The sequence below is a fragment of the Schistocerca cancellata genome, chromosome 4 (assembly GCF_023864275.1).
Source record: "Schistocerca cancellata isolate TAMUIC-IGC-003103 chromosome 4, iqSchCanc2.1, whole genome shotgun sequence".
NCBI classification, from domain to species: domain Eukaryota; kingdom Metazoa; phylum Arthropoda; class Insecta; order Orthoptera; family Acrididae; genus Schistocerca; species Schistocerca cancellata.
In genome coordinates, this window is record NC_064629.1 from 849,277,554 (window position 1) to 849,302,520 (window position 24,967).

At 46.4% G+C, this 24,967-nt stretch overlaps 1 protein-coding gene across 1 annotated transcript in view; it reads left to right on the top strand.

Annotated features, from left to right (window-relative positions):
* LOC126184472 (uncharacterized) overlaps positions 1-24,967 on the top strand; it is a gene marked incomplete at its 5' end in the record, with an annotated part of 580,042 nt that overhangs the window by 98,556 nt on the left and 456,519 nt on the right. Inside the window, one exon of the mRNA XM_049926864.1 lies at positions 15,911-16,129. Within this exon, the coding sequence (XP_049782821.1) occupies positions 15,911-16,129 (219 nt within the window). The remainder of the gene's footprint in view (positions 1-15,910; positions 16,130-24,967) is intronic.

Here is a 24,967-nt window from a genome sequence, read left to right on the forward strand (position 1 = left end):
TTTTCCGTAATTACTTTACATTCCTAGGTTTTGTTGCGTTGAGAACGACGTACTGAGTTCGTCCCGCATTGAAGTCCTGTATCTAATTACAAAGCTGATCTGATACTCGGTAAGCTATTAATTTGTTCACTAAACGACAGTGCCGAACTGTTTGGAATTCCTTCCGGAAGTCAAGAAACATGACATCAACTTGAGGGTCATTATCTACGGCGTCATGAGTCTCATCAACGAACAGAGACATCTGAGTTTAGCAAGATCTCTCTTTGCGGAATCCATATAAATTTTTGTGGCGGAGATTTTCGTTCTGTAAAACCATCATAATACGTGAACACAAAATATGTCTTATAATTATACAACAGATTGACAACAGCGATCTAGGTCTATAGTTATGCACCTCTGTCCGACAATCTTTGTTGAAAACTGTAATGGCCAGTGCTTTTTTCCTTTCGATAGGTTGCTCCAGTGATTTATGACAAACTATTGCTTGAAGGGGAGGAAGTTCTTTCATTAAATCTTCGTATAGCCTTACAGGTATCTAATCCGGTCGAGTTGCCATTCCACTGTTGAATATTTTTAGTTGATTTTCTGTTCCACGCTCGTTTATCTCAGTACGAGTAAATGCCATTTTGGCATTCGTGCGATGATCAAAAGGAGGAACCGTGTTACGATCTTGCACTGTCAAACAATTTCGGAAGACCGAATTCAGTATTACGGCCTTCTTTCTGTGATGTCCACCTCCGTAGCTGAGTGGTCAGCGGGGCAGAATTCCGTGCGAGTGGCCCGGCTTCGATTCCCGGCCAGGTCGGAGATTTTCTCCGTTCGGGAACTGGGTATTGTGTTGTCTTCATTATCATTTCATCCTCATCGACACGCAAGTTGCCGAAGAGGCGTCATGTAAAAAGACTTGCACTGGGCGAACGGTATACCTTACGGGCGGCCATAGCCCCACACACACATTCATTCATTTATTCATTCAATCAATCTCTCTGTGATCTTCTGTTTCGGTGCCAATATGGGCACTGAGCCACTGAACAGATGTCGTCGATCCGCTTACTGACTTTACATAAGATCAAAACTTCTTAGAAGTTTTAGTCAGATCGGTTGAAGAAAGTTTGAAATTCTTAGGTTAGAGGGACCCCCCACTTGGGCGAAACGATAAAATACCTGACGGCTTACCAGAGAGGACATTATCATCGTTGATAAAGAACGTCCGTCCTCAGAGACCAAAAACAGGAAAAGTTAACGTAATATTGGTGAACTGCAGGAGTATCCAGGGCAAGGTTCCTGAATTAGTATCTCTTATTGAAGGAAATAGTGCGCATATAGTATTAGGAACGGAAAGTTGGTTAAAACCGGAAGTGAACAGTGACGAAATCCTAGACACAGAATGGAATATATACCGCAAGGATAGGATAAACGCCAATGGTGGAGGAGTATTTATAGCAGTAAAGAATTCAATAATATCCAGTGAAGTTATTAGCGAATGCGAATGTGAAATAATCTAGGTTAAGCTAAGTATCAAAGGTGGGTCAGATATGATAGTCGGATGCTTCTATAGACCATCTGCATCAGCAACCGTAGTAGTTGAGCGCCTCAGAGAGAACCTGCAGAACGTCGTGAAGAAGTTTCGTGATCATACTATTGTAATAGGGGGAGACTTCAATCTACCAGGTATAGAATGGGATAGTCACACAATCAGAACTGGAGCCAGGGACAGAGACTCTTGTGACATTATCCTGACTGCCTTGTCCGAGAATTACTTCGAGCAGATAGTTAGAGAACCAACTCGTGAAGCTAACGTTTTAGACCTCATAGCAACAAATAGACCGGAACTTTTCGACTCCGTGAATGTAGAAGAGGGTATCAGTGATCATAAGTCAGTGGTTGCATCAATGACTACAAGTGTAATAAGAAATGCCAAGAAAGGAAGGAAAATATATTTGCTTAACAAGAGTGATAGGGCACAAATCGCAGAATATCTGAGTGACCACCATCAAACGTTCATTTCTGAGGAAGAGGATGTGGAACAAAAATGGAAAAAATTCAGAAACATCGTCCAGTACGCCTTAGATAAGTTCGTACCGACTAAGGTCCAAAGCGAGGGGAAAGATCCACCGTGGTATAACAATCATGTACGAAAGGTACTACGGAAACAAAGAAAGCTTCATCATAGGTTTAAGAGTAGTCGAATCATAGCTGATAAGGAAAAGCTTAACGAAGCGAAAAAGAGCGTAAAGAGAGCAATGAGAGAAGCATTCAACGAATTCGAACATAAAACATTGGCAAACAATCTAAACAAGAACCCTAAAAAGTTTTGGTCATATGTAAAATCGGTAAGCGGATCTAAATCCCCTATTCAGTCACTCGTTGACCACGATGGCACCGAAACAGAGGACGACCGAAGAAAGGCAGAAATACTGAATTCAGTGCTCCGAAACTGTTTCACTGCGGAAAATCGTAACACGGTCCCTGACTTCAGCCGTCGCACGGACGCCAAAATGGAAAATATTGAAATAAACGATATCGGAATTGAAAAACAACTGCTATCACTTAGTAGCGGAAAAGCATCCGGACCAGACGAGATACCCTTAAGATTCTACAGTGATTATGCTAAAGAACTTGCCCCCTTTCTATCAGCAATTTATCGTAGATCGCTGGAAGAACGTAAAGTACCTAGCGACTGGAAGAAAGCGCAGGTCGTTCCCATTTTCAAGAAGGGTCATAAATCAGATGCGAATAATTATAGGCCTATTTCGCTTACGTCAATCTGTTGTAGAATAATGGAACATGTTTTGTGTTCTCGTATTATGACGTTCTTAGATAATACAAATCTCCTTCATCATAACCAACATGGATTCCGCAAACAGAGATCATGTGAAACTCAGCTCGCCCTATTTGCCCAAGAAATTCACAGTGCCGTAGACACTGGCGAGCAGATTGATGCCGTATTCCTGGACTTCAGGAAGGCATTTGATACGGTTCCGCACTTACGTTTAGTGAAAAAAATACGAGCTTACGGAATATCGGACCAGGTTTGTGATTGGATTCAGGATTTCCTAGAAGAAAGAACACAACATGTCATTCTTAACGGTTCAAAATCTGCAGATGTAGAGGTAATTTCGGGAGTGCCGCAAGGAAGCGTGATAGGACCTTTATTGTTTACAATATACATAAATGACTTAGTTGACAACATCGGTAGCTCCGTGAGACTATTTGCAGATGACACGGTTGTCTACAAGAAAGTAGCAACATCAGAAGACTCGTACGTACTCCAGGAAGACCTGCAGAGGATTAATGCATGGTGCGACAGATGGCAGCTTTCCCTAAACGTAGATAAATGTAATATAATGCGCATACATAGGGGCAGAAATCCATTCCAGTACGATTATGCCATAGGTGGTAAATCATTGGAAGCGGTAACGACCGTAAAATACTTAGGAGTTACTATCCGGAGCGATCTGAAGTGGAATGATCACATAAAACAAATAGTGGGAAAAGCAGGCGCCAGGTTGAGATTCATAGGAACAATTCTAAGAAAATGTGACTCATCGACGAAAGAAGTAGCTTACAAAACGCTTGTTCGTCCGATTCTTGAGTATTGCTCATCAGTATGGGACCGTTACCAGGTTGGATTAATAGAAGAGATAGACATGATCCAGCGAAAAGCAGCGCGATTCGTCATGGGGACATTTAGTCAGCGCGAGAGCGTTACGGAGATGCTGAACAAGCTCCAGTGGCGGACACTTCAAGAAAGGCGTTACGCAATACGGAGAGGTTTATTATCGAAATTACGAGAGAGCACATTCCGGGAAGAGATGGGCAACATATTACTACCGCCCACATATATCTCGCGTAATGATCACAACGAAAAGATCCGAGAAACTAGAGCAAATACGGAGACTTACAAGCAGTCGTTCTTCCCACGCACAATTCGTGAATGGAACAGGGAAGGGGGGATCAGATAGTGGTACAATAAGTACCCTCCGCCACACACCGTAAGGTGGCTCGCGGAGTATAGATGAAAAAAAAAAATTACTTGGATGCTTCTCGCATCACTCTTCTCACGCTCATTTTGGTTTCATTTAACTTCTGTTTCCCTGCTAATTTTTACTTCGCTTAACTCTGAGATTCTGTCTTTGACTTTGTGTCAACTTTCTAATACGGTCACTTAACCACATCAGGTCTTTTACGTCCCTCACAACGTTGCTGGGCACATAATTGTCTAATTACTATATTATACAATTATTTCGAGTTTTATATTTTTTTCTCCATATCCTCGTTCTTAGAGCTAAAAACTTGATGTTGACAACGTAGATATTTTGCAATTTGTCATTTAACATGACTGGTACAGATCGCTTCTCAGTCCTGTATCAGTTCAGTTGCATTTTATTTCATATACAATGTGAACATTACTGATTGTTAGGTTCTTACGCTACGTTCCAAATTCCGAGACATCCCTTGTTTTCTGCAGACTTGTGACAAAGCTTTGCTCAAGAGTCGGGTGGCATCCTGAGTTGCTACCGAGGACTTGCTTGGCGTATTATCAAGTTGCCGCTTCTAGGAGTTAATCCCTGACGTGGATCGACAATGGTGCCTTAAGCTTCGAAGTGACCACTTGAGACGTACCTAGTAGCTACTTAGCATGGATGTCTACAAGACTCCTGACTTTCCATTCCTACGAAATGTGAGAAATTTAGCGCCGTATCAACAGTATTTCTGTTCGAAGTATCCCTAGTATTGCCTCCCTTTCTACACTCCTGGAAATGGAAAAAAGAACACATTGACACCGGTGTGTCAGACCCACCATACTTGCTCCGGACACTGCGAGAGGGCTGTACAAGCAATGATCACACGCACGGCACAGCGGACACACCAGGAACCGCGGTGTTGGCCGTCGAATGGCGCTAGCTGCGCAGCATTTGTGCACCGCCGCCGTCAGTGTCAGCCAGTTTGCCGTGGCATACGGAGCTCCATCGCAGTCTTTAACACTGGTAGCATGCCGCGACAGCGTGGACGTGAACCGTATGTGCAGTTGACGGACTTTGAGCGAGGGCGTATAGTGGGCATGCGGGAGGCCGGGTGGACGTACCGCCGAATTGCTCAACACGTGGGGCGTGAGGTCTCCACAGTACATCGATGTTGTCGCCAGTGGTCGGCGGAAGGTGCACGTGCCTGTCGACCTGGGACCGGACCGCAGCGACGCACGGATGCACGCCAAGACCGTAGGATCCTACGCAGTGCCGTAGGGGACCGCACCGCCACTTCCCAGCAAATTAGGGACACTGTTGCTCCTGGGGTATCGGCGAGGACCATTCGCAACCGTCTCCATGAAGCTGAGCTACGGTCCCGCACACCGTTAGGCCGTCTTCCGCTCACGCCCCAACATCGTGCAGCCCGCCTCCAGTGGTGTCGCGACAGGCGTGAATGGAGGGACGAATGGAGACGTGTCGTCTTCAGCGATGAGATTCGCTTCTGCCTTGGTGCCAATGATGGTCGTATGCGTGTTTGGCGCCGTGCAGGTGAGCGCCACAATCAGGACTGCATACGACCGAGGCACACAGGGCCAACACCCGGCGTCATGGTGTGGGGAGCGATCTCCGCCACTGGCCGTACACCACTGGTGATCGTCGAGGGGACACTGAATAGTGCACGGTACATCCAAACCGTCATCGAACCCATCGTTGTACCATTCCTAGACCGGCAAGGGAACTTGCTGTTCCAACAGGACAATGCACGTCCGCATGTATCCCGTGCCACCCAACGTGCTCTAGAAGGTGTAAGTCAACTACCCTGGCCAGCAAGATCTCCGGATCTGTTCCCCATTGAGCATGTTTGGGACTGGATGAAGCGTCGTCTCACGCGGTCTGCACGTCCAGCACGAACGCTGGTCGAACTGAGGCGCCAGGTGGAAATGGCATGGCAAGCCGTTCCACAGGACTACATCCAGCATCTCTACGATCGTCTCCATGGGAGAATAGCAGCCTGCATTGCTGCGAAAGGTGGATATACACTGTACTAGTGCCGACATTGTGCATGCTCTGTTGCCTGTGTCTATGTGCCTGTGGTTCTGTCAGTGTGACCATGTGATGTATCTGATCCCAGGAATGTGTCAATAAAGTTTCCCCTTCCTGGGACAATGAATTCACGGTGTTCTTATTTCAATTTCCAGGAGTGTAGATACTGTGAGTGCTACGTCCTCCAATAGAGGAAGACAGTTAAAGCTTTGTACCAACCTAGTAAATGGTTTATACGTATTTGAACGTCATAACAGGGAAACTTTTGCAGCGTTCCGTTCTATTTTCATGCTTTGAGCCGCGTTTATGTTTAGGACACTGGCTACAAGCTTGCTGCCGCCTCTCCAATGGCAGCTCGGTATGACAACAGAGAACTTTACATTCCTATCGTTCGCTTCCTGGCTGTCGTCACGTGCTGACTGTGCATTTTGGCGATATAAGTGTCGCTTTCGCTAGCAGCACTGTCTGTTAGTTTCTTATTCGAGAGTCCGTACTCTGAACAGCTCATGTTTATCTAATTCTTTGTGCATTGTGTACGCATAGTTCACTGGGTTCATTCTCTTGTGTATTTGAAATTGCGAGTTACACAGACGAGGAACTCTGATTTTGTTTGTCTTTCAGTCTTCCTCCCTATGTATTTCAAAGTATTACATTATTAACTCCATTGTCTCATGTTACTTCTCTGTGTTTTTGTTTTCCAAGAGTCACTTTGCAATAAGATTCGATGATGGTTTCAAATTTGAATAAATATTATTGTCAAATAAACTTACTCTTATTAATCCCACTTCCTACAATTTCTTCAATGATTAGGCGACTCTTGTTTAACAAATATAATCAGGAATACACTAAGGTGTTGGTTTCTATGTGATGCTGTTTTCCCTTGTACGCAGTTGCCGAATTTTGTATAAAATATGGCGTAACATGCAAAGCTGTTTGTTGTGGTGTCGAGTGGGTAGTGCTCGCAGTTTTTTTTTTATTTCGGAGCTCAAACCGTTATTAATGCAGATTAGTTTCAGAATCCTGTCGCACTTATTAACCAAATACACGCATGTTCAGAAAAAAACGGAACACGGCGAACGACTAGATGTAGTACGTTAATATTCACAGAACATGTACATTAGTATGTTTGCAGAAATGATTAGCATTTGAAACATGTCGGCCCGCGAGCTCTAGGTCAACATCGACATTGCGACGCAACACCACCTATCGTAAAAATGTGCCTGCGGCTCTCGTTATCGCTATAAACTGAAGGTAATGGATCAGTGTGACTGGTGCAGACGTGCAGGGTGCTTCGCAGACGTATGCGTGAACCGTACTATCAAATCAGTGAGTTTGAAAGAGGGAGCATTATTGGCATGATACAATGTGATACAGGCGTGTGGGCCCGCATCTCGTGGTCGTGCGGTAGCGTTCTCGCTTCCCACGCCCGGGTTCCCGGGTTCGATTCCCGGCGGGGTCAGGGATTTTCTCTGCCTCGTGATGGCTGGGTGTTGTGTGATGTCCTTAGGTTAGTTAGGTTTAAGTAGTTCTAAGTTCTAGGGGATTGATGACCATAGATGTTAAGTCCCATATTGCTCAGAGCCATTTGAACCAGGCGTCTGGGAAATTGCCGCTAATGCGGGACGAAGTGTTCCGGCAGTGCAACGGGTGTGTGGGAATGGTTCACGTAAAGCCGCAGAACACGACGAGATGGGTCAGGTCGCACCACCCTGCCCGCCCCCCTCCCTCCCCCCTAAGCCCCCCCTCAAGAAAATCGAAACCTCACCCGAATGCCAATGCATGACAGATCTGCGTCCCTCCTCCGTTCTGGCGCAACAGTGGGACAGTGTAACACATCGTGCAGTATCAGGGGTGCAGTCCGTGGCAGTTTATTATGGCATAGGTTACGTGCGCGTGGTCCATTTCTCTGTCTACCTTTGTCGAATGTGCAGAAACATGCTAGACGGCGATGGTGTATGGAACGACGTCACTCGGGGACAGGAATGGAATCAGATAGTGTTTTCGGGCGAATCAAAGTTCTGTTTGTTCGAAAATGATGGCCGCATTTTGGTTCGCCACAGACAGGGGGAGCGGCACCACGGTGCCTGCATTTGCACAAAACATACATCGCCAACACATGGCCTTATGGTGTGCGGTGCTAGTGGGTACAACTACAAACCACAGTTGGTGCGTGTCCAGGGTGCTGTAACCGGTGCGACATCCTGTAACCCCCAGCCATAACCTTTCTGCACAACATCCCAGACGGCATTTTCTTGCAAAACAATACTCGACCACATGTTGTTGGACGGAGACACGACTTCTAGGTGTCACAGGATGTCAGCCTTTTGCCCTGGCCCGCCAGATAAGCAGACTTGTCACCAGTAGAGGGGGGTGCGTCGCTGTGATCCAATGCCAACCACCACACATGAACTTTGGAATCAGGTTAATGGAGTATGGGTGGATATAACACAGGACGCCATTCGCGCCTTATACTCTTCGATGCCATCACGCTTGGAACAAGTTGTCAGGGCTCATGGAGGACCTGTGCCTAGTAGGCAACAGCACACATGCTGAACCGAGGTGTCTGAACTAATGTACATGTCCTCTGAATATGAATGTCCTATCTCTATTCGTTCAAGATGTTCTGTTTTTTCTGAATATGAGTGCATATTTTCCTACTTCTTAACAGTCCTTGTAATATCCTTGGTTTTGATGCTATCAGAATATTATAATCACTGTTTCCCTCCTCGACGTTAACTAATTTGAAAAACTGGGGTCCGTCAACTACTAGGAGGTCTACGACATCGTCCTCACGCGTCAGTTCTTTAGCTATATGCTCTAAGTAATTTTTAGAGAAGACATTCAGAACAATCTCACACGATGCAATTTCTACAACATTAGTTTTTATTCTGTGACTCTCCTACTGTATATCTGGCAAATGAAGTCTCTCCCTGTTATAGTAGCGTGATCGGGCAGCTTACTCCGGAAACTTTCACCCACGCTGTCTCTAATGCGCTCTGCCACTCTTAACGCATTTCTATAAACGCACCCGGTTACCATGTTTGACCAACCTTTGATGCTCACCTTTACCCACAGTATTTCACATTCAGGATATGTAATAAGCTCACTGGATACTATTGAGTTCTTTACGAGAGTAACTATGCCACCACCACTGACGCCTAGCCTATCCTTGTGATATACTGTACATTCAAATCTAAATTAAGGATATCACTGCTGTTGATTTACGGTTTCATCTAACTTTCTCTTCCTAATACTAAGTGGTTATTATTACCGTTAATAAGTGAGACCAGTCTTAGGATCCGAGCACTGACGCTCTTGCAGTTCGGTAATAATACATTGACATGTTCTTTTCCTATCTGTAAGACCGACAGCTCTTCTATGAGGGTGATCTGGCTTCGGTTCCCTCCCTAAGGAACAGTTCCTTCAACTTGAAGGAAAAAAAGCTGATTAGAACGGAGATTTTAGTATTTGTCTGTCTCTCGCAAGGCAGTCACATCTACCAAATATCTGGGAGTATCGGTAAGAAGCGATTTAATGTGGAACGACTACATCAGATTAAGCTAAGGAAGGGGAGATGCCAGGTAGATTCATTGGAAGAGTCCTTAGGAAGGGCAGTCAACCAACGGATAAGGTAGCGTACAAAAACTTCGTTCAGCCGATACTTGAGCATTGCTCCCAATAATGGACCCTTACCACGTAGGATTGATAATGTAAATACAGAAGATCTAAGGAATAGCATTGTATTTCCTCACTAGTTCGTTTAGTGAGTGCAAAAGAGTCATGGAAATACTCATCTAACGCTTGTGATACTCGGTAAAGGGAGGCGTTGGACGCCAAGCTGTGAGTCACTGGTTACATACCGAATGTGTATGCTGTTGCTTCCTCTTGCATTTATTAGAGAGTCCAGCTCAGTCAGAGAGTTACCTGCAGTCGTTCTTTCCGCACATCACTCGCGGCTGGACCACGAGAAATGACAACGATACAACAAGTACCCTCCATCACACACACCCAAATAGCTTGCGGAGCATAAATATAGAAGTAAACTAAGTTCAGGTTGCTACAAAATATTCTTCCGTCGCTTGTAACAGTTGAGAAAGACGGTCAAATCAGTCGTCGAAATACCGCTATAATCAACATACATTGATTAGCCAAAAAGTAACGGCCGCCAGTTTAATAACGTGTTGGTCCAGTTTTGTAATGCAGTACAGCAACAGTTCTGTGTGGCTTGAATTCTAAAAGTCTTTAGTAGGTTTCGGGAGGTACGTGGCAACACGTCTCTGCGCACTGTTAGACATTTCCTGTAAATTACGGGCTGGTTTCTGAGTGTGGAGCCGGCGCTCGATAGTGTCCTAAATGTGTTCCATTATGTTCAGATCAAGCAAATTTAGTGGTCAAGATACCAAAGTGAATTCAGTACCAGTCTTCAGACCAATATAGCATTGTTACAGCCTTGTAAGACGGACGGTTATACTGCTGGAAGTTGTCATTGCCGTCTAGGATGCAGGGACCCGCAGTAATGTTCGCGTAGTCCATAGCTGTCATGGTGGCTTTGGTTACCACCACAGGTTACACGAAAATGAAGATGAATGTGCCCCCATAACATAATACAGCTACACCATGTAACAACAACGACGCTGTACTATTGTACATATAAATAATATTTTTTCTTCTGATTTTTCGATAAACTGGTGTAATTGATGTTCTGATTTCATTTCTTTTTTGTTTCATGTCATTATGTTAAGGAAACTGTAAATAAGTTTCAATGTGAATATTAATGTTTATGTCAAATGTCAAGCAGTATTGTAATAGAATTGAAATGTAACAAATGTTGAAACTGTTGCAAGATGTTTAAAATTGTAACTGTGCATGTGGTCCATACGTAGGCAATGTGTTAGGATATGTAGAATGAAACCTCGGGTGAATACCCTGTCTGTAAGGGAGCGGTAAAAGGTGGATGGCAGGCGAGCGCGGGAAAATGCGCACGGGCACAGTAGTAGTTGGAGTTTGGCATTGGTCTGAGCATCACCTTCTGGAGCGAGGAGGCTCTCCTGGAAGACGTAGTTTCACTGAGCCTCGGGTATGCTGTTCAAACGCCCACACAGCATGGCAAAATTCCATAGGCACTAAATGGAAAAGTATTGCGGCGCTAAGAAGAATTAAAGTGCCGATACGTCAAGGCTCATAGCTGTGGTTGTATGTGTGCTCTGTGCCTCGCCATCTCGCCGCTCTCCAACCGCCGCATCGATACAAGCAGGTTTAAACTTTTAGTACTGTATTCGTATGGACCATAGAGTGAACTGTTCAATAATAACCTAAATTTTACCAGAACTTTCCCATCATTTAATTATCCTCACAACTAATCTAGACAGGGTCCTTTCCAAATGCTGTGCAATCCGAGTGTCCCGAAATGAAAAATTAAAGTTTGTGTTAATAATAATTACTTGCAGACCTAGCTATGTTAGAATGGTGTTTAAAGAACTGTTTTGTTAATGAACCAGTAAATGAATAACGAAGGTCTAACGAAGTTGAAAGATAACTTTAATATTGATATAGTAATGAAGTTTAATTATTTCGAGACAGATATAACGGTATTTAAATGAGCAGTAAATAATATGAAAAGAGTAGTAACTTATATACTGGAAATCTTGAACGCATAATAAATGCAGTAATCATTTTTTTGTAATACAGTGATCGCAACAGTTTCAGGAACCCCCTCCCCTTTTTTTATTCATTTGGATTCTGAAGTGTTCTAAATTGGTTTGACCAGCAAAAGTTAAAGTCAATATAAAAGCCAAAATTTATCAGTGTTTTATCTTCATCAAAACTGACATTTTGTGTGTGGCTCGAAAGTGCTATTTCTAGGGTAACCTATGCCCGATTTTAATCACATTAATAGACAGTATAAAGTTTTGTAGTATACATTATAGTGTAGTGTTATGTATTCATGGTTTTTCCATATTAGTACAGAACGTGAAACTATCAGTTCAAGAGATTTTCTGATTCTAAAATTCTACTATTTGTGCAGTGTTACTACTTGTTGTTTTGCATGAATATATACCAACTTGTACAGGGAAGAAACTCAGTTAATGCCTAATTAGGCTGGCGACCGTATTATTATTAAATTGGTAGCATCTTCAGTGTTGCTATTGGTCCATACTGACGTGTAATTGCATTTCGGACTTGCTTGACGGATCATTGTTATTACAGAGTGGGTGTAAGTCTGATTTGCCGCCATTCAGGTACACGCGGTCGATATCTATACGAAAATCCTTTCTCATAAGGTGAACCCTGCTCAATTACCATAGCACAGGCTTTAACGAGTATTGTGTGCCCCACGCGCACATTACAACCAGCCTGCGTCTCTGCTGCTTCTCAGTGCAATCAAACATTAACCAGTAACCCCGCATCCCGCCCTTCCCCCCCCCCCCCCTATCTGTTGTGCCCCCCCCCCCTTCCCTCGTCCGAGCACATTATCACCAATTTTCTAACTAAACTGTAGAACGAAATTCTTGGAACACCTTTATTTGTAAAATGTTGAAAGATGAATGATATTTAATTTGTGCGTATGTGTGTGTGTGTGTGTATGTGTTAGGATGAATGACGAAGGAATTCGTGGGGCATCGCGAGTACTACCCACAAGTCCTCCTCAGACAAAATAATTCTAATTATCCACAGTGAGGGTACTCACTTGTCACAAAAAATGCTTTCCCTGCATTACTCCTCTCCGTTGCGGCACTTGCTTAACCTACACTCTGCAAATGTTCGTAAATCACTTCTTTGCTGCACTCTTTACTTCTGAACTGGCACAAATTGAACAATAATAAAACTGTGCACAGTACTATAGTAGCCATTATGTAGTTACTGATGTGTATTTATTTATCTGTTTCGAAGCAAATAATGAAGTAATTTCTGGACTACTGTAGATAGATCTACAACTTGGAGAAGATATTTTCTTAAGACCTTTAGCATTTTTTACTCACTTTTATCATCAGCGGTGTACGGGACAAAGCACAACGTATGTGTGTAGTGCGTGGACTATGTAAGGAACCTGTAACTTCCACCTCGTTGATGCTACTAATTGCGAAAAGTAATTATTGATAACTTATATAATCAACATTAAAGTCTTACAAAGTTGTGATGATAGTAATGATCTATTGAAAATAATTTAGCTTCATGACAGAAACGTAATCGAATCGATCAGCTTTTACCCATTTTACCCATCAGGGAATAATTGCCTTTAGACTGGGAACGACCGTCCAAGACCAAATGAAATCGTAATTGACTACGTCGTTGTGTCAACAATAGAACACGAAGGGGTCGCCAGCTGCAGAGCCCCGTGTTCAGCAATGTGCGTTGAACAGTGTTCCGAAACATTTGTGCCTGCACCATTGTTGTGATCTGTCGTCAGATGTGCCACAGATGGTTGCCTATCCTGCTTTACCTGTACGTTCTGTGATGAGGTGTGGACAGCCAACGCCTTGTCGTCCTCTCGTAGTTTCTCCGTTCTTTTGTCGCTTTATGCCCACGACAGTAGCACGTGAACAGCCGACCAGCTACGCCGTATTCAACATGCTCGTTCCCAGGCGCCGGGGTATAACTATCTACGCCTTGTTGCAGTGGCTTATGTCAGTGGATTTCCCCTTTTGCAGGCCATTTTATTGCCAGATTGTTCCTCATACGTCTCTGCTCGGTTTGTATACTATCCTTACCGTGTGACGTGCGCGCAACGGTATCAGGCGGCGTTCAGTTTTGCTGTGGGTAGAGGTCATTACGTTTTGCCTTATCAGCATACATCGTCCACGGAAGCATGTTATTAACTTGAATCTTCTTTAGGAGCGCATGTTCCCTTGTGTAAACGAAAGTGTGTATCCCTTGTTGCACTCTGCGACGTGGTGATACATTACGGATGTATTAACATCTTTATTAATTAACTGCATAAATTATTAAATTTGAATGTATCGTGTATCGGTGAATTTCATTGACGAATTCTTCTCGGTAAATCAGCCGAGTAAATAGATCGTTTCGACAAGTTTCAAGCACATCGACGAATTTGCCACTGATTAAATTGTTGTTCAGAAAAGTGTGCAAAATTTGTCTCAATATTTTACTGTCATATAAACTGAGATTTAATTATCTCATCATTCCAACGCCCTAATGTCGCTTGGAGAAAACATTTGGCACGTTGTTGTTCTATTTGTCTTCAGTCCGATGACTTGTTTGACACATATCACATGCTAGTCTTTCCTGTGCTAGCCTCTTCATCCTTGCGTATCTACTGCAACCCATCGATTCAGCTCTCCTCTATTAGTTATACGATCTACCGACGTAGTCGTCGGCATTGTTCTGTAGCAGCATATTTCAAAAACTTCCATTCCTTCTTCCCTGAATAGTTTATCGACGGAGTACTATTTCTGTACCGGTATACATTCTAGATAAACCTTTTCAAAAATACTTCCTAACACTTTAATTTATACTAGATGTGTTTTCACAGAAGTTTTTATTACCGTTGCACTAGATGTGTTTTCACAGAAGCTCTTATTACCGTTGCACGTCTGCATTTTCCACCCTCTCTACTTCGTCTATCGTGTTATCTTGCTCTCCAGATGATAAAACTCATCAACTACTGTTAGTATGCCATTTTCCTAATCTGATGCACTTAGAGTCGTCTATTTTAATCCGACTACACGCCATTACCCTTGCGTTACTGTTGTTTATTTCCGTTTTCAAACTTCTTTTGAAGTCGCTTTTCATTCCATTCATATAATGTTTCAAGCCCTTTATCATCTCTGACAGAGTTCCAGTGTCATCGGCAAACCTTAAAATTTTTCTTTCTTCACCCTTAACTTAAATTTCCTTTGCAAATGTTTCCTTGGTTTGCTTCAGTACTTGTTGTACGTACAAACTGAGCAACACGTTGGAGAGGTTACAACCCTGGGTCGCTACCTTCTTATGTACTGCTTTCCTTCCACGTCCTTTGCATCTTCCAACTGCAGGCTGGTTTCTGCACGAGTTATAAAAAGTTTTCGTTCTCTGTGTTTTATCATTGTTGCCCGTAGAACATGAAAAAAACTTTTTCTCACTCAAAAATTCCAAAACATCTCTCAGAATCTAAAAATTCTATAAAAGTAGGTTTACCGTTCGTCGGTATATCTTCTAAGCTAAGTCGCAGTCTCAGTATTTCCTCATGTTTCTGCAGGCCAAAATTAATCTTCCTCGAGATTGGCTTACATCATTTTCTCCAGTCTTCTGTTCATAATTCGTGGTAGTGTTTTGAATTAATGAGTTATTAAACTGATGGATCCTTAATATTCGTCCGCCTCCGTAGCTGAGCGGTGAGCGTGGCTGACTGCCACGTGGGGGGGGGGGGGGGCCGGGTTCGATTCCCGCTACTGCCAGGGAGTTTTCCTAGGCTGGTGGACTGGTACGAGTTGCACTCAGCTTCATGATGCCAACTGAGGAGCTGCTCGAAGGGTTAGTAACGGTTCCACGGGCAAGAAGCCTGACTACGACCGGGAGATCGGTGTGCTGACTACTTGCCTTTTCATACTGCACCCGAAGACGCTATTGGCAGAGGGTGACGTGGTGGTCGGTCGGTCGGTCGGTCACGACTGCCCCATCTTAGGCTAGAACGTGAAACTTTACCTGTACCTTCCGTAATTTTCAGACCTTTCAGCAGCCGATTTCTCTGGAACTGGAATTACTACATTCCCCTTGAAATCAGAGTGTTTTTCGCGTATGTCTTTAATCTTGCGCACCTGGTGGTACTTTTTTGTGGCGGTATTTTCTCCCAAGGATCTGAGTAATTATGGAGACATGTCATCTATTCCGGGTGCCTCGTTTCTTTTTGTTATTTCACTGGTCTTGCAGTGTGACAGAGTAACGCCGTGTGGTTGCAGGATCGCTCGCTCGACGTGCGGTGGCCGCGGCCCGAGCTGGCCCTGGAGCCGTCGCACATCCAGACGTTCCCCTCGCAGCCCGTGTCGGCCGCACTGCAGTTCGCGCGCACCGCCTGCGCACCCGCCACCGGCTTCGACTTCCCTGACCTCTGGCTGCAGCTGCTCTTCTGCGGACACTCCAAGCAGAACTGCCACGTGGCCAACGTAACGCGCACACAGGTAAGCTGGACGTCACAGTTTACTTTACCGTCGGCTACGTCAGATTCACGGAAACAAAACTGCGCGCGTCAAAAGCGTCCAATGGCTTTATGCATTTTTGTATTCACTCGTTCCTCAGTGAGTTAGTAACCAAACATCACTGCGTTATTTTATACACTCCTGGAAATTGAAATAAGAACACCGTGAATTCATTGTCCCAGGAAGGGGAAACTTTATTGACACATTCCTGGGGTCAGATACATCACATGATCACACTGACAGAACCACAGGCACATAGACACAGGCAACAGAGCATGCGCAATGTCGGCACTAGTACAGTGTATATCCACCTTTCGCAGCAATGCAGGCTGCTATTCTCCCATGGAGACGATCGTAGAGATGCTGGATGTAGTCCCGTGGAACGGCTTGCCATGCCATTTCCACCTGGCGCCTCAGTTGGACCAGCGTTCGTGCTGGACGTGCAGACCGCGTGAGACGACGCTTCATCCAGTCCCAAACATGCTCAATGGGGGACAGATCCGGAGATCTTGCTGGCCAGGGTAGTTGACTTACACCTTCTAGAGCACGTTCGGTGGCACGGGATACATGCGGACGTGCATTGTCCTGTTGGAACAGCAAGTTCCCTTGACGGTCTAGGAATGGTAGAACGATGGGTTCGATGACGGTTTGGATGTATCGTGCACTATTCAGTGTCCCCTCGACGATCACCAGTGGTGTACGGCCAGTGTAGGAGATCGCTCCCCACACCATGATGCCGGGTGTTGGCCCTGTGTGCCTCGGTCGTATGCAGTCCTGATTGTGGCGCTCACCTGCACGGCGCCAAACACGCATACGACCATCATTGGCACCAAGGCAGAAGCGACTCTCATCGCTGAAGACGACACGTCTCCATTCGTCCCTCCATTCACGCCTGTCGCGACACCACTGGAGGCGGGCTGCACGATGTTGGGGCGTGAGCGGAAGACGGCCTAACGGTGTGCGGGACCGTAGCCCAGATTCATGGAGACGGTTGCGAATGGTCCTCGCCGATACCCCAGGAGCAACAGTGTCCCTAATTTGCTGGGAAGTGGCGGTGCGGTCCCCTACGGCACTGCGTAGGATCCTACGGTCTTGGCGTGCATCCGTGCGTCGCTGCGGTCCGGTCCCAGGTCGACGGGCACGTGCACCTTCCGCCGACCACTGGCGACAACATCGATGTACTGTGGAGACCTCACGCCCCACGTGTTGAGCAATTCGGCGGTACGTCCACCCGGCCTCCCGCATGCCCACTATACGCCCTCGCTCAAAGTCCGTCAACTGCACATACGGTTCACGTCCACGCTGTCGCGGCATGCTACCAGTGTTAAAGACTGCGATGGAGCTCCGTATGCCACGGCAAACTGGCTGACACTGACGGCGGCGGTGCACAAATGCTGCGCAGCTAGCGCCATTCGACGGCCAACACCGCGGTTTCTGGTGCGTCCACTGTGCCGTGCGTGTGATCATTGCTTGTACAGCCCTCTCGCAGTGTCCGGAGCAAGTATGGTGGGTCTGACACACCGGTGTCAATGTGTTCTTTTTTCCATTTCCAGGAGTGTATTTGGCTAGAACAGTTGGTTACCTCTAGACAAGACAATGTTGTGTGTGAAGCAGTTGTTGTGGAGATTGAACTTGGAAATGACGTTTCGTTGCCGGTAAAAGGAATGTTCGTGTCCGTGTTCGAGCTACCGATTTCATGTAATGTAACATCTCATTCCCTGGAAGTGCCTGTGTGCTCTTCCTGTCGCCATTGTCTACAACAGGGTCAGCTTTTGGAGAGATAAGACTTACGTCAGCCTGGAACTGACTGGCCGGTCGTCTTCTAATCCTCCTAAATGGGTTGTGGCCGGAGGCAACATGGCTAGCATACAGGACTAGTAATTTCCCTACGACAGTCGACATTTCCAACACCTTTTTTTTCTGAGGGAAGGGTGAGGACGGGGCAGGTGTGGCAAAAGCGATACCGCTTAGCCTTTGAACTTCCTGGATGGCAGGTGAAACGACAACAGCTTTATTTACACACGAGAAGGACAGTTGCCCTTTTGGGATGGAGGTCGTCTTCATTTTGTGAAGCTACTGAGATATCTCGATAATGGCTCGAGGTATCTTAACTCTGTGTCATTGTTTCGGGGCGACCAAACCAACATAGTCGAGGTGGCGCGACGTTGACTAAGGGCGTGTATTTTGTCTAGCAGTTCCCGTGTGTGGTCTGGTAACGTCTGCACATTTACATCTACATCTACATTTTTACTCCGCAAGCCACCCAACGGTGTGTGGCGGAGGGCACTTCACGTGCCACTGTCAGTCGCGTATGGTTCGCGGGAAGAACGACTGCCGGAAAGCCTCCGTGCGCTCTCGAATCTCTCTAATTTTACATTCGTGATCCAGAAACGCATCCTCTCGAAACCTGGACAGCAAGCTACACCGCGATGCATAGCGCCTCTCTTGCAGAGTCTTAAGGTGTCGATGTAGGTCACGTAAGTGTGCCCATTTCTGGGCCATGAGAATCCATCTTAGGCCCCTATTCTGCAACCTCTGAAGTGGTCCAAGGTTGAAGCTGCTCCTCATTCTCCACGTATAAAGGATGGCACACAAGACTGTTGCCTTGTATAGTCATAGACTGGTTTGTATATTCGCTAGCGTACTTGAGATAAGTGGATAAAGTAGGTGAAGGAGGTCAGAAATCTTCACCCTTTTTTTCTTTGTGTGTGTGCGCTTTAAAGATAAGATTCCTGTCAGTTGTAACTCCAAGATAGTTATCCACTCGGGTCAGTTGAATATTTTTAATTCTGAGCCAGTCCCGTAGGATGGGTGAACATGACAGCTGTGGTTTTTTCGGCATTAAGTCTGCCGTTTTTGGTCGTTTCCCGTTGTTCCGTCAATTCCAGTTGTCGTTGGAGTTATCCGATTGTGGTATTAATTCGATGACTGCTTATGAGGAGCTAATTGTCACTGAGCCAAGACCACTTGCGGAAGAACCGATAAATCATTAACATACAAGATAAACATTATCAGTACGGTACAGATCCTTGAAGTGTGCCTTCAAGTTGTAGAGTACCAGTTTCAACATCTGTTCCAGAAAAAGGTTTTGAATTCCTGCCAGGAGGCAGCACCTTACAGAAGCACTGCAGTCAGGAGAATGAAATAGTCAAGAAGGGGGCCTACATTCTGTTTCTGATTCTGATGGAATGGCTAGAGGTTAAACGATTTCGTAGAGCGGCCTGGGGTTCGCGAAACGGAGGAGTCAGCCGGCAACTCTCATGGGGCTGAGCTGACAAGTCGTGGACCCACTAGGACGAATTATGTTTTTTAGTGTTATCATTTTAGGGGTCAGAGGTTGTTTAACGAGGTTACTTTTACGACATAAAACAATCGAAAGTGCGTTCACTTGCACAGGTTCAAATTTATAATTAGACACTGTCCAATTTTTCTTTATGAGTGTTGGGGGTTAGTGACAGTGTACTTGTTCGATAGAAAGTCGCTCAGTAGCACAGTGTGGAATCATAGCTTGCAGGAGGTGGTGTTGGATGAAAAAGACAGACCTGGCTAGGGTTGACTGAAATGGAAGTATCCTTGGCCAAGTGGCGTGCCAAGGCTGTGACTGATATGTAAGCGATGAAACGGGAACTATTTGTTCATTCATCGTGAACTAAACTCAGTCATGTGGACGAAGGTCCACACAAGAATACAGCTTAAATGTCCTTCTGTAACGACGCGTAGTAGGATGAAAGTCACGATCGTCAGTAGTGGTAATAAGCTTCGGAAGCGGGGCCTTCCAAAGCGGCTGATGTACTGGCAGCGGCGGTGATCGGCCAAAGGCGCAGTTCGGCACTATCGCGTGTGTAACAGCAAAGTCAGTCATCGTGGTCCGTAATGTAGACTCGAGCGTGGCAGCCGATTGGTCTGGAGTCCAGAGCTGAATTGGCTGTCTTTTTTTTTTTTTTTTGGGGGGGGGGGGGAAGGGTGAGATACATCTTCACCGGTGTTGGTTGGTTGGTTGGTTGGTTTGGTTGTTTGGGGAAGGAGACCAGACAGCGAGGTCATCGGTCTCATCGGATCAGGGAAGGATGGGGAAGGAAGTCGGCCGTGCCCTTTCAGAGGAACCATCCCGGCATTTGCCTGGAGTGATTTAGGGAAATCACGGAAAACCTAAATCAGGATGGCCGGACGCGGGATTGAACCGTTGTCCTCCCGAATGCGAGTCCAGTGTCTAACCACTGCGCCACCTCGCTCGGTCACCGGTGTCTCACGGTCTTACTGCCTTGGTGGATAGTAAAACTATTCCATTCGACATTGATGTCATCCCAAAGACATCACTGGAGTGCACGTTGAAGGTGTGGCGGTGGAATCTGAAGTCCCATACCACCCCCTGACGGTGGAAGTTCAGTTCACAGGAAAATATTAACTAACTACGAACTACATTACGTATAAACAGTGGTGGTTGACGAAGGTCGATACCCATCGAGTCGTCAAGTCAACACTGACACTTCATTGGTGGCTGTAACAGTACTATCGTTAGCCATGGTCAGAATCGGAGACCTCAAGGATGGTGAGAGGAACAGGGTGTCGGTACCAGCGCTGGGGAGGCGTTGTGCCAATGTTTTGTAAGCCACCGACCTTGCTGCATATGGTTTCTACTTTGGCATAGAGATGCCTTGCCTTCTCTCACATGGATGTCTAGAGGGGCCATGTCCGTTTCCTCTTGGAGGGTAACTACCCTCGTGAGGGGACAGGCATGCAGACTCCACGGGAGAACCTTATTCTGCTGGCGCTGGAAGGTCTGCATCTGGAAGGCACTAATCGTAGCCCACACAGTGGAGCCATAGGTGACAGAAGGGTGGACCACCATCCGGTATAGCCGGAGCTTGGTGTCGAGGTTCATTTCCCCGCTGGTGAACATTGGGTACAACGCTTTTATCAGCTTCAGTCCTTTTTGGGTTACATATTCTGCATGGCGATGGGAGAGCAGTGTTTTATGCATCCAGACACCTAGGTATTTGGTACCAGGGACCACGGGACCTGGACGCCTGCGATAGTGATGTTGCACAGGATGGGGCGCCGTTTAGTGAAGTAGATTACCGTAGTTTTGGCGACATTGCCGCGGGGGGTAGCCGCGCGGTCTATGGCGTCTTGTCACGGTTCGCGCGGCTCCCCCCCTCAGAGGTTCGAGTCCTCCCTCGGACAAGGGTGCGTGTGTTGTCCTTAGCGTAAAGTAGCGTGTAAGCTTAGGGACCAGCAGTTTGGTCCCAAAAGATCTTACCACAAATTTTCCAGTTTGGTGACACTGAGGGCGATTTTGCTGAAACGACTCCAGGTCACGTTCGCGTCCACCTGCCTCTGGAGGCGAGCAGTGAGCTGGTCTGTGTTGCTGCCGATGGTATAGAGCGCCGTATCATCGGCGTATTGAACCAGGTGGCAGTGTGGGAGGACTGCATATTGTTAACATAAATGTTAAAAAGGATGGGAGACAATACAGAACCCTGAGAGGAATCCATGAACATGTGACGTAAGCTGGAGCATACCTTGCCGAGTAAACCAAGAAAGTCCTATCGTGGAGGAAATTATCCACGATATTCGGATAGATGTCGGAGATGGTCGTCTGTCGGCATTTTATACACAAGATTGTCCTGCCTGGTTTTCTCATATACGTTTTGCAGGTCCAGGAAAACCGCTGCTGCCGACATGGTGGAGTTAAAGTCCTTGCTGACATATTCTGTGATTCTAAGGACTTGGAGTCGGACGACAGGTGATAAGCTAATCCAAACTGTTCATGATGGATTGTCCCAGCAGCCACCAGAGGCTGGTAAATGCGGTGGAGGATCAAAGATTCTAGAACCTTTACCATGGTATTCAGAAGGCTAATGGGCCTGTTGTTAGCAGGTATGTAGGATCCTTCGAGGACTTGGAGATGGCAATCATTTTGGCCTGCTTCCACTGCGGGGGAAAAACGCCAGTTGTGAGACAGCGGTTCAGGATGCTGATAAATAAGAGAAGAGGGTTGCATTGGAGCTGGCGGAGGTGTTCATTTAATATGCTGTGCAAACTGGGAGCCGACTGCCCCACACTTCCGCCAGAGGATCCGATGGATTTCCGCTAGGGCATAAGCTGAGGGGCAATCAGAGGTAGTCTTTGTCTGAAAGTGGCAACAGCCGTTAGAATATCATGTTCATCTTGGAGTTCATCAGGCGTGGGGTTCTGGATGAGCAATTGGTTTTGGGCATCAAACACATTGGCCAGAGTTTCTACCACATGGAGGGCATCGTAACTTGAGCCATCCACTGTGCGTTTGAGATGGTTGGTCTTCAATGTGGAGTGCCACTGGGCTCGGAGAAAAGCAGACAGCTTGTCGTCCCATTGTTCCGTTTTCCAATCGGAGAGCCGATGGCAGCATTCACGTTGGAGATGCTTCATGCGATGCTTATCTCAAGGACCATGAAACTGCTTCCACTACCTGTGGTAGTGGTTCTTCTGGATTTTGAGTTCCCTCAAGAGGGGAGGCAAGTCATTGAGTGGGGTTAAACCCTTGAGACAATGGATTGGTTCAAATGGCTCTGAGCACTATGGGACTTAACAGCTGCGGTCATCAGTCCCCTAGAACTTAGAACTACTTAAACCTAACTAACCTAAGGACATCACACACATCCATGCCCAAGGCAGGATTCGAACCTGCGACCGTAGCAGTCGCGCGGTTCCGGACTGCGCGCCTAGAACCGCGAGACCACCGCGGCCGGCTGGGACAATGGAAATAGAGGCCTTAATCGCCTTTTGGATTTTTGTGGTTAGGTTATCAACAGCACTAACCAGAATGGCAGGCATTGTCAGGTCGAGATGTTGCCGAGTGGTGTTATTAAGGATCCTGAAAAATTTATCCCAGTCCATGATGGTCAAGGTAGAATGGATGTCTAGAGACAGAGCGATGCTGGCAAGTTGCGTGAGCATGTGTGGTCATGGTCAGAGGCCACTTCATGGAGTGTTTCCAATGAAAACGGCACCACAGTGTTCTTGAAAGTGGTCACATTCCGAACGTCTGGCTGGCAGTCAGAGTGGACTGGTATATGAGTGGTAGTGTGGGGGCCATAGACCAACAGTGCCAGAGGATCTTCTAGGTCATGGAGGAGTCTGCCCTTGGGATTAGCAACACGAGAATACCAAGCCAGATGCTTGGCATTGAGATCTGCCCCAACAATGAGTTTGGCAAAAGATGTCAAGGTACAGAGATCACCTTCAAGTAGTTGTAGGTTAGGGCTCAAATACACCCCAGCAAAAGTTATAGCACCAAGGCAGGTAGAGACGGTGACTGCCATAGCCTCTATATGTTCGAATTGTTGGAGAACCTCATGATTATGGGTGAATGATTTATGCAGAAACACTGCCGTGACCCCACTTTGGCGATGGAGTCGGTCAATGCGATAGCAAACAATGTTATGAAGACGAAAATCATTGGCGGGTTTCAGATGTATTTCTGAGACAAGTAAAATGTCCACATGATGGTTGTAGAGGAAAGTGTTCAGTTCAGTCTTCATACCTTTAAGGTCATTAGCATTAAAAATCCAGATGACTAGATTCCGAGAAGGCTGATGGTTTTTGGTGGGCTATCCGCCATTATAACAAAATCTGGCTCAGCCCTTCAACAAGGGTGATGACCTTAGTGAGCCCGTCCACTGATCGACGGATCTTTTGAGCTTTTTAACGAATGGCAGCCCTGATGTGAGGCTGCATGAACAGAAAGTTGACTTGGGGATCTCCTGCATGTCATCCCAGAAAGAAGCATCTGTCTCCACCACCGGAGGAACGTCCCTGGTGGACTGCCTGACCCTGCAACGGGCAGTGGTGGGCGTGATGGCTGGCGGAGAAGGCGCCACAATGGAGGCTTGTGGCACTTCAGCAGGTGAGTGGGAGGAGGCCGCAGACAATCTCTCAGCTTGGTGGGCGTTAGTATGCGTCACAGAAGACGGATGAGCGAGAGGAGGCTGAGCTGCAGCAGTGACTGTGGTCGTAGTGGATGGAGCTGGAAGGGGCTCCTGTGTCGCAGATGCGTCAGGCGCCTGAGCATCAGTGGTGTGATGGGCGGTGGATTTAACCTGTAAGATGGGGAAATGGGTGTGGTCCGTGATGGTGGGGGTGGCCTGTTCGTCCTGTGTCATATCCTTCTGGTATATAGGACAACCATTCCAGGAAGCCAGATGGTGGGGATCGTGAGAGGTGCCCAAACAGCAGGCACATGTGGGTTTTTCTGAGGCTGGGAATTTGAAGTTCTCTGACGGATGTGAGCCAACACACTTGACACACTTAAAGGTGGTGAACAGTAATTTGCTGGTGTGGGGCAAATTTTGACACCTACGGCAGATGGAGGGGCTGTTGCTCCAAAATGGCTCCGAGCACTATGGGACTTAACTTCTGAGGTCATCAGTCCCCTAGAACTCAGAACTACTTAAACCTAACTAACCTAAGGACATCACACACATCCATGCCCGAGGCAGGATTCGAACCTGCGACGTAGGGGTCGCGCGGTTCCAGACTGTAGTGCCTAGAACCGCTCGCCCACTCCGGCCGGCGGGCTGTTGCGGTCTTCATATAATTCAATACGCACTTTGGTGCACAGGAGATACCTGATTTGGCAAATGCGCTGGATCACCTCTCTCCTCAGAAGGGAGACAACATGGGTGGGCATAGGGATTAATTTCCGGGTCTCAGAGTCTCTGTTGTGTTAGTGCACCAACGGGTCCAAGGAATAGAGATGGAGTAATTCATCCCCGACGTCGGTTCCTGTAACTTCGCAAATAAGGTCTTTGATGACGATTTTTGTTCTTCTGTCATCAG